Consider the following 10,534-nt stretch of genomic DNA (forward strand, 5'->3'; position numbering starts at 1 on the left):
AGGGTCATATGAGGACAGGTGTCTAGGGGGACACCAACAGTCAGGGTCATATGAGGACAGGTGTATAGGGGGACACCAACAGTCAGGGTCATATGAGGACAGGTGTATAGGGGGACACCAACAGTCAGGGTCATATGAGGACAGGTGTATAGGGGGACACCAACAGTCAGGGTCATATGAGGACAGGTGTATAGGGGGACACCAACAGTCAGGGTCATATGAGGACAGGTGTATAGGGGGACACCAACAGTCAGGGTCATATGAGGACAGGTGTATAGGGGGACAACAACAGTCAGGGTCATATGAGGACAGGTGTATAGGGGACAACAACAGTCAGGGTCATATGAGGACAGGTGTATAGGGGAACACCAACAGTCAGGGTCATATGAGGACAGGTGTATAGGGGGACAACAACAGTCAGGGTCATATGAGGACAGGTGTATAGGGGGACACCAACAGTCAGGGTCATATGAGGACAGGTGTATAGGGGGACACCAACAGCCAGGGTCATATGAGGACAGGTGTATAGGGGGACACCAACAGTCAGGGTCATATGAGGACAGGTGTATAGGGGGACACCAACAGTCAGGGTCATATGAGGACAGGTGTATAGGGGGACACCAACAGTCAGGGTCATATGAGGACAGGTGTATAGGGGGACATCAACAGTCAGGGTCATATGAGGACAGGTGTATAGGGGGACATCAACAGTCAGGGTCATATGAGGACAGGTGTATAGGGGGACACCAACAGTCAGGGTCATATGAGGACAGGTGTATAGGGGGACACCAACAGTCAGGGTCATATGAGGACAGGTGTATAGGGAGACACCAACAGTCAGGGTCATATGAGGACAGGTGTATAGGGGGACACCAACAGTCAGGGTCATATGAGGACAGGTGTATAGGGGGACACCAACAGTCAGGGTCATATGAGGACAGGTGTATAGGGGACACCAACAGTCAGGGTCATATGAGGACAGGTGTATAGGGGGACACCAACAGTCAGGGTCATATGAGGACAGGTGTATAGGGGGACACCAACAGTCAGGATCATATGAGGACAGGTGTAAAGGGGGACACCAACAGCCAGGGTCTAATGAGAACAGATGTATAGGGGACACCAACAGTCAGGATCATATCAGGACAGTTGTAAATGATCTATGGGCAGATGGGGATGGCTCGGGAGTGGGGCGGAGGTTCAACAGCAGCCATTATCTAGACATAAAACAGATCGATAGCGAGTCTGTGGAGTGTATCATATCGGATTCGAACCCAGGACACGCGACGCTTATAGAAGACATTGTGTACATTGGGCTTATTGTTCTTGTTTCGGTTATAAACGAGCCAAGGACCACTAAATGTACATAGGAATGTTTAGAACAGGAAGACCAATCGTGACATCCCGTAGAAATTTCCGGCAATCTTCGGAAATTTTTCCGACGATTGCCGGAAAAAAATTCTCCGAGGAGATCCGATTGGACAAACACGCGAACTTGGCAGGGCGTGTTTCTCTTCGCACAAAATATTTTAAAACTGTCTGAAGGACATTCATTAACTAATTTTCCTGATGTTACACTCGCATACAACGTTAGTTATGAATTTAATATTTTCAAATATACGGAGAGCAAAGAGGAAATAGGGAGAAGGTGACTTCAATGATAAGAAATAGCTATATTATGTTTACAATACAAGAGCAAGTATATGACCTCGTTTTAAAGAACGAACATTCTTACCAAAGTTACAAAATCAATACGACCTATTATGAATTGATAAATATCTATACATAATGTATTTGTCAGTTGCTGCTGTTTTTTTGTTATTCCAATTTTATCTACAATGTGCACGCGATCACATTCCATAAAAAGTCATTAATGATTTTTATCGAACCAGATGTCCTGTATATGTAGAGACACCTTGACATAAGTCTGACTGGGGTCCGCTTGTTATGTTGGCTAGATAAATTAAATTAAAACGTACCATAGTTATTGAATATACACATGAAAAGAAATCCATCTATAGAACCCTAATGTAGATATATAGACACCTTAACTTTACACAAATTTACAATTTTAAGCTAACCACTTCTTAAAGCTGACCATGCAAATAAGAAATTAATAAATTGAGATATTTTACTATTCTTTTTTTATTTTCAAATGCATGCTTTTTAACTTGCATTGTCAGCTTTAAGAAGATATTTTTGACTGTCGAACAATTGTTACATTTAGGCATCTTAAAAGAAAATACTTGTATTTTCTCTACTGAAGTTCATTATAATACCTTAATAACATATTAAATACGTACGTTCATCATGTATATTAAATAATAGAAAACTGTGTTATATTATACTTATCTATCTAGAATTCTGAACTCCTTGTAAATAGCAGATATGCAAAATTCGTCGACACACAAAATTCCACATATCCTGTTAAATGCATCCAGTTTTACAATTTGTCCACAGATTTCTTTCAATATTTCCTATGTAAGGCTATATATGTATACAATACGTACCGAGGCTTTAAACTGACAACACATCTGTGTTATACACCATATATACGGTCCCGAGACACAGGCTATCGAAACAGTTACACAGGGAACACGGACTATCGACAAATGTGCACAGGGCACACGGACTATCAACAATAGCACACAGGGCACACGGACTATCAACAATGACAAAAGTGCACAGGGCACACGGACAATCGACAATAGCATATTCAGGGTACACGGACTATCGACAATAGCATACAGGGCACACGGACTATCGACAATAGCATACAGGGCACACGGGCTATCGACAATAGCATACAGGGCACACGGCCTATCGACAATAGCATACAGTGCTCACGGACTATCGACAATAGCATACAGGGCACACGGACTATCGACAATAGCATACAAGGCATACGGACTATCGACAATAGCATATACAGGGTGCACGGACTATCGACAAATGTGCACAGGAAACAAGGACTATCGTTAAATGTGCTCAGGACACAAGGACATTCGACAAAGGTGCACAGAGCAGAAACACGGCCTATCGACAATAGCATACAGGGCTCACGGACTATCGACAATAGCATACAGGGCACATGGACTATCGACAATAGCATACAGGGTACATGGACTATCGACAGTAGCATACAGGGTACATGGGCTAACGACAAATGTGCACAGGGCACACTGCCTATCGACAAATGTGCACAGAGCAGAAACACGGCCTATCGACAATAGCATACAGGGCACACGGTCTATCGACAATAGCATACAGGTCACACTGACTATCGACAAAAGCATACAGTTTACACGGACTATCGACAATAGCATGCAGAGCACATGAACTATCTACAATAGTATAGGGGGCACACGGACTATTAACATTAGCAAACAGGACACACGGATTGTCGACAAAGATACATAGGATAAACCATTCTCGATACTCCAGGGGTTACTATAACTGGCCTTATTTGGTTATTTTTGTTTTAATACATAAAAATTCAGATAACCGCAAAATTAGTTAATGCATCAAAATCTGTCAGTTTTAGTTTACATGTATTACAGTCTGTCTGTCTGCTTTTATTTAATAGTCCAATTACATGCTGAGCTACATGTAGCTTGATTTCAAAAACATCCAGACTTTGCCCGGTAATCATAGAACAATCAATTTAATACACGATAATACAACAGAAAATAATAGCATTTTTATTGTTCCGGTAAAAATTGCCCACGTTGATCATTTTCCCGATTTTATATACAATTAATGGCGGGAAAAGCTACCGTGTCCGACTGGTCACGTTTCAAGTTAATTGATTCGGAACTCTTCTGTTTGAAGGAGAGGATATTGGCATTCACGTGTTTCCTTAATGATTTCAGATGAAGCTTTGTCTTCATAACATGTGATATTGCATGCTTAAAAAGTGTGAGATGTAAAGAATATTGGTATTTGTGCGCCTAGAAAAATGAAACATTATAATTATCATACAACTTGAAGCTATTAAACCACTAGCTGATACACAGGGACTTGGTGTCACTTGTGTTGGTGTTTTATTCACTGAAAATCGATTTTAGAAATAAGAAGCTCTTGATGTCATAATTATCGTTTTTCAAAAGTCGGGGAAACGTGCACGTGAGTGAGTATTGTTTTCGACTCATGAACGTGAACATACTACATATACATGTACATGATTGGTTTAAGTTATAAATTGGGGGTATAAAATACATTTCAAAACAATGTTTGATACAGAATTTATAAAATTAAATCTGATATTTGTTTTCATTTTCTAAATAACTTTTAAACGTTGATGTCGCTGAAACGTGACGTCATTGTTCCTGTGAGTAATAGCAATGACGTCATGGATTCAAAATTAGCTTATAAACTTGCTAAACTTTCAAGTTTAATAAAGAATTTAAAAAATGATTAAAATAATGCATGCAATATGCACTTTCGTTTTTATTTTAAATTCACAGAACGAAAAATTATTGCCTTTAGAACATTTAAAAATGATGAGAAAACATGTAAATCGAAATTTCAAAAGACAAAAGAAAAAAAAATATTATATCATGCCCGTTGATAATTTAATAGAGATAAGAGTTTTAATTAAGTTAAGATGATACATCTACATGTATACATATACAGATCATAAAACATGTATTGTGACAAATCTGTTTTATTCGACCAGCCTGATTTGATCACGATATTGAACCTCATTGACGTGTACGTGGCATACTCGTATATACTTACACGTATATCTCGGGTCGGATCTTGACGAGATTTTGACGAGACTTTGAAGTCTTGGTATATACACAACTGTATGATATACGGTTCATTTGTCGATAATTATAGTAGGATTTGGCGATGCTTCACTTCATTTCGTATTTTCATTTGGGCTTTGAGGAAGATTCGGGAATGAACTCATTCACCCCTAAAATTTCATAATGGACTGGTCTAGTCTTTGACTTAGAAGAGCCTAAATGTGTATTCAGGGGTGAAGAAAAGAAGACTTGAACCTTGAGAAAACAGAATGAAGTCAGGCATGGCAATCAAATTGTCATTACACGATTCTAATAACTGATTATGAATATGAATACACAAAGTATCAGTAAAATCTAAGTTGGTTCAGTATAACTCGATTGATATATCAATGAATAGAACACTGACCACGGGGATCGCCGTCTTCGCCATCCTCGATACTCCAGGGGTTACTTTCACTGAATTTATATCCAATAATTGATAATAACCCCTGGAGTATCGAAGTTGCATCTTCGCTAACGAAGGGTTACGTTACGATCCAGCACTAGTTACGCATACTGTGCTTACATATATATACATATTGTACCTTCCTCTTCAAACGTATTGAAACCCTTGGCACGAATTTCCAGCCAACGGGAAATATATTGTACAACATAATATATTTATGAATTCGTCCTAAGTCCCTGTTTTTGTTTTTGTAGTTTTGTTGTTGTTGTTGTTGTTGTTGTTGTTGTGTTTGCTTGTTTGTTGTTTTTTGTGTGTGTTTTTTTGTGCTTATGGAACATTGCATTTTGTACCGCCTTTTTATTTTGCATATTGGAACAAATCCGAAATTTAGACAATACAGGAAGTATTTCAAATACATTCATTTTTGTTGTTGCTGTTGATGTTTTTGCTGTCGTTGTTGTTATTGTGTTGTTGTTGTTTTAACTGTTGCTGCTGATGTTTTCCTATTTATCTTTGATGTTACAATATATCCGTTTTTTCACTTGTATATTTTAGATCCTAGAAAGTACCTTGTCATGGTGTATTGTATATGTTAATACAACCATTAATCGGCCTCTCTTGTTAATTAATTTACCATGAACCATATAATCCAGTCTGTGACGAGATTTTAAAATTGGATAACTATACATCAATACACAAATGCTAAGTAATAAGTTGCGTTAAACACTTAAACTTCGTTACGCTCAATAGAAATGAACAATCATGTGTGTTCTTTGTGTATTCGGAAACAGACTGTCAATTTCAATATTGACACACGCTTTGATTGAGACACACCTCTTTGATTTGAGACACACCTCTTTGATTTGAGACACGCCCCTTTGATTTGCCTCTTTGATTTGAGACACGCCCCTTTGATTTGAGACACGCCCCTTTGATTTGAGACACGCCCCTTTGATTAAGGCACGCCAACCCATTTGTAAGGTGTTTTTTATATTTTCAAAAATCTTGAAATCGCGTCGGCCCTATAATATGTTTTGCAATACGTTGTTACCTTGTTAACCGATATCAACCTATTGAAAACACGTTGATAACTGTTTTATCATATTTTTTATTCTCTGTGATACAGCTGATAGCCCTTCACAAAGCCATATATATTTTGCAATACTATTAAAAAAAATATATTTGCAAGTATTCATAGCTCTGCCATCGCACTTCAAATAAACATACTTAACTAATCTACTGTCTCTCTTCTACCAGCTGCTCTCTCTCTTTCTTTTAAATCTGTCTTCTTTTTCTCTTTCTACCAACCTCTTTCTTTCCACAAAGTCAATACATTATATTGGTAACATCAAATTTACTTAATTATAAATGCTTGCATTTGGTATTTGATATAAATTATTTGTAATAATTGTATGTATTATAGTTTTCACACTTTGAAATCATAATAAAATACATAATCTTCAATAACTTTAAACTAATGTAAGCTAATATAAACTAAACGCAATATGCAACCTTTTAGGAATAAATAGTAGATATATATATATATATGTGTTTATGTGTGTTAGTAATGTATTTGATTACCATGTAAAATACTTTTTGAAAGAATATAAAAAATCAATATCTTTAAGTGGGTGCAAATGTATGAAAGATGAGTGCAAGCATTTTCATACATTGTATATTGTACATGTATTGATGAAAAACCTGAATAAAAAGTAAATTATAAAAATAAATATATTTTTTATTCTATTGAAGTTTGCTGCTGCAGTTGATTATCATGATAAGATGTAACACACATTCCAAGCACCTTAAAGTATTTCACTTCAAACGTTACGTCATCCCTATATCAAACGTCAACGTGTCCCATATGATTTCCTGCTAAATATAATGTCGATAAAAACTATACCGAATTTGCATATTACAGAGTTAGCTGCACTTGCGGCTAGGTATTGATTGTGACGTCAAGTGTTTAAGAGCGTAACGTCATACGTTTCGGAGAAAACGACGTTAATTGCGCTCACAAAATAATGACGTAACAATCGATACCTACCCGCAAGGGAGCTAACTCTGTAAAATGCAAAGACGGAATAGCCCAATGCAATGTATCTAAGATTAACCAATCATGTGTATGACGTTAGGCTTAATTCCAGTCAGGATCCTTGACTAATACTAAAATTGTTGAAAATGTTACATGTATACTTACAATTAAATTCTAGGCAGAAAGCTATTCTAGATTCCACGTTTTACTAAAATTGTTAAAAATTTTAAATATATACACAATTGTATACTGAATTCTAGACAGCACTTAATTCTGGATAATATTCCACGTTTTACTAAAATTCTTGAAAATGTTACATACTGAGCCCAAGCTCCTTTCTACAATAGGTTGCCGTATACTTACTGATAAAGGGTAGGTTTGGAGCCGTCCGACTTCATTCTCAGATGATGGGAAGAAATTCCTAACTTCTATATAAAATCAGTATCAGTATAAACACACATATACATGTACGTCCTTCGAAGATATGTCTTCTGCTCCGTACCCCAAGTGTCACTGTGTTAAAAGTCGTTCTGACTGCATTAAATATCCATAAAAATCTTCGTTAAAAGTTTTCCTTTCCAGAATTGTTGAATAAACTTAACTTTCTTATTTCTTTAAAACTTTCAATCTGTACTTGCCAGTGCCGTGATGTGTATCGTTACATGTAATTTCAATGAATGCTGCGGGCTCTTTGTGAAAAGTTTTGCTTTCGATACCTTTTACCTAACTAGTTCCTCTGTATATCAGTCTATACCTGTATATGTTTACTGGTTTACTTTCTGATATACATATGTATTAGATGTCATTGATTCTATTAAAGTTGTCTCGACTCTGTTGATCTCCATTTAAGATTTGTTCCACGATTTTCCGCTTTGTTGGGGGCCAAGCGTCGCTCTGTCACCCAACGCCTAGATAGCTTAACAGCTTTTTAAAACTTTTTATCAGTTTTTTTTTTTTGTACTCATTTATAATTGGAAATCGTCATGTTCAAATTTGACAGACTTTTTAAAAACGTTACGTCGTTGTCCGAGTGTGTGAGATCTAAACTTAAGTGTTAAGGTTCTGAATTTTACAGCACTTGTGTTAAGACTTTCTTAGAGGTAGCCTAACCAGGCTTTCCACATCTCATGGACATGACTCGCGTGTGTTAAAGCCTGTGTGTCAACATTTGTAACAAAGTCATGATCTCTATAAATGTTAAATTAACCTTTAATCTGTATTTCATCTTTAACATTAAAAGTTACGTCAATTCAGACTGAATGGATTCCCGATAAAAATATTTTTTTGTTTATGATGTTTGTAAGTCTGGCGCACAGGGAACTGCAACAGCCGATGGGAGGGGGCTCTGTATATCCATTACATAGTATATACACAGGGAACTGACGACCACTTCCCAACTGTTAATTAATCCAATGTTTTTTTCATCAATGATCTAGCCAATATATCATTGTTCGTCATAAAAGTGAAACATGAGTGTTGTGACGTCAAAGTATCCATAATGACGCACGTGACGTAAGGAATTTAAGACGGCAATATGAAATATCTCTTTTCTGTCGTCATCGTTCCCTTACTTAAATCTCAGTTAAGATTTTTCCTAAACTTCAGTGATGTTTTCCTATGGAGAGTTTTAAATCAAGGAATGTTTAGGAAACTTGGCCCTGGTCCTACTGAGTTTCCTCTGACCCTGTTACCTGACTTATACATCTGTCAGATGTTTCCTCTTACCCTGACACCAGACCTATACATCTCTCAGATGTCTGTGTAGTCAAAGTTTCCTCTTACCCTGACACCAGACTTATACATCTCTCAGATGTCTGTAGTCAAAGTTTCCTCTTACCCTGACACCAGACTTATACATCTCTCAGGTATCTGTTTAGTCCAAGTTTCCCCTGACCCTGACACCAGACTTATACATCTCTCAGATGTCTGTAATCAAAGTTTCTTCTGACCCTGACACCTGACCTATACATCTCTCAGATGTCTGTAGTCAAAGTTTCCTCTTACCCTGACACCAGACCTATACATCTCTCAGACTTCTGTGTAGACCGAGTTTCCTCTGACCCTGACACCTGACCTATACATCTCTAAGATTTGTGTAGTCCTAGTTTCCCCTGACCTTGACACCTGACCTATACATCTCTCAGATGTCTGTGTAGACCGAGTTTCCTCTGACCCTGACACCTGATCTATACATCTCTTAGATTTGTGTAGTCCTATTTTCCCCTGACCTTGACACCTGACCTATACATTTCTCAGATGTCTGTGTAGTCCGAGTTTCCCCTGACCTTGACACCAGACCTATACATATCTCAGATGTCTGTGTACTCTGAATTTCCTTTTACCCTGACACCAGACTTATACATCTCTCAGATTTCTGTGTAGTCAAAGTTTCCTCAGACCCTGATACCTGACCTATACATCTCTCAAATGTTTGTGTAGTCCGAGTTTCCCCTGACCCTGACACCAGACCTATACATCTCTCAGATGTCTGTATAGTTTGAGTTTCCTCTGACCTTGACACCAGACCTATACATCTCTCAGATGTCTGTGTACTCTGAATTTCCTCTTACCCTGACACCAGACTTATACATCTCTCAGATTTCTGTGTAGTCAAAGTTTCCTCTGACCCTGATACCTGACCTATACATCTCTCAAATGTCTGTGTAGTCCGAGTTTCCCCTGACCCTGACACCAGACCTATACATCTCTCAGATGTCTGTATAGTTTGAGTTTCCTGTGACCCACAAACCAGACTTATACATCTCTCAGATGTCTGTAGATTGAGTTTCCTATGACCCTAACACCAGACTTATACATCTCTCAGATGTCTGTAGTTTGAGTTTCCTCTGACCCTGTCACCAGACTTATACATCTCTCAAATGTCTGTGTAGTCTGAGTTTCCTCTGACCCTAACATCACACTTATACATGTATCTCTCAAATGTCTGTGTAGGCTGAGTTATCTCTGACCCTGACACCACACTTAAACATCTCTTAAATGTCTGTATAGTTTGAGTTTCCTCTGAACCCGACACCTGACCTATACATCTCTCAAATGTCTGTGTAGTCTGAGTTTCTTCTGACCTACCACTTTCACCCTGACTGACCAGACACCTATACATCTCTCAGATGTCTGTGTAGTCTGAGTTTCCCTGTGACACCAGACTATACATCTCTCAGATGTCTGTGTTCTGAGTTTCCTGACCCTGACACCTGACCTATACATCTCTCAGATGTCTGTGTAGTCTGAGTTTCCTCTGACCCTGACACCAGACATATACATCTCTCAGATGTCTGTATAGTT

General features: G+C 38.1%; 1 protein-coding gene across 1 annotated transcript in view; it reads right to left on the bottom strand.

Annotated features, from left to right (window-relative positions):
• LOC138306256 (leucine-rich repeat-containing protein 71-like) overlaps window positions 1-7,817 on the bottom strand; it is a 57,211-nt gene extending 49,394 nt beyond the window's left edge. Inside the window, exon 1 of the mRNA XM_069246654.1 lies at window positions 7,595-7,817. Coding sequence (XP_069102755.1) covers window positions 7,595-7,629 — 35 coding nt within the window. The 5' untranslated portion in view covers window positions 7,630-7,817. The remainder of the gene's footprint in view (window positions 1-7,594) is intronic.
• Between the last annotated feature and the right edge of the window lie 2,717 nt (window positions 7,818-10,534).

This window comes from Argopecten irradians, chromosome 13 (genome assembly GCF_041381155.1).
Source record: "Argopecten irradians isolate NY chromosome 13, Ai_NY, whole genome shotgun sequence".
NCBI classification, from domain to species: Eukaryota; Metazoa; Mollusca; class Bivalvia; order Pectinida; family Pectinidae; genus Argopecten; species Argopecten irradians.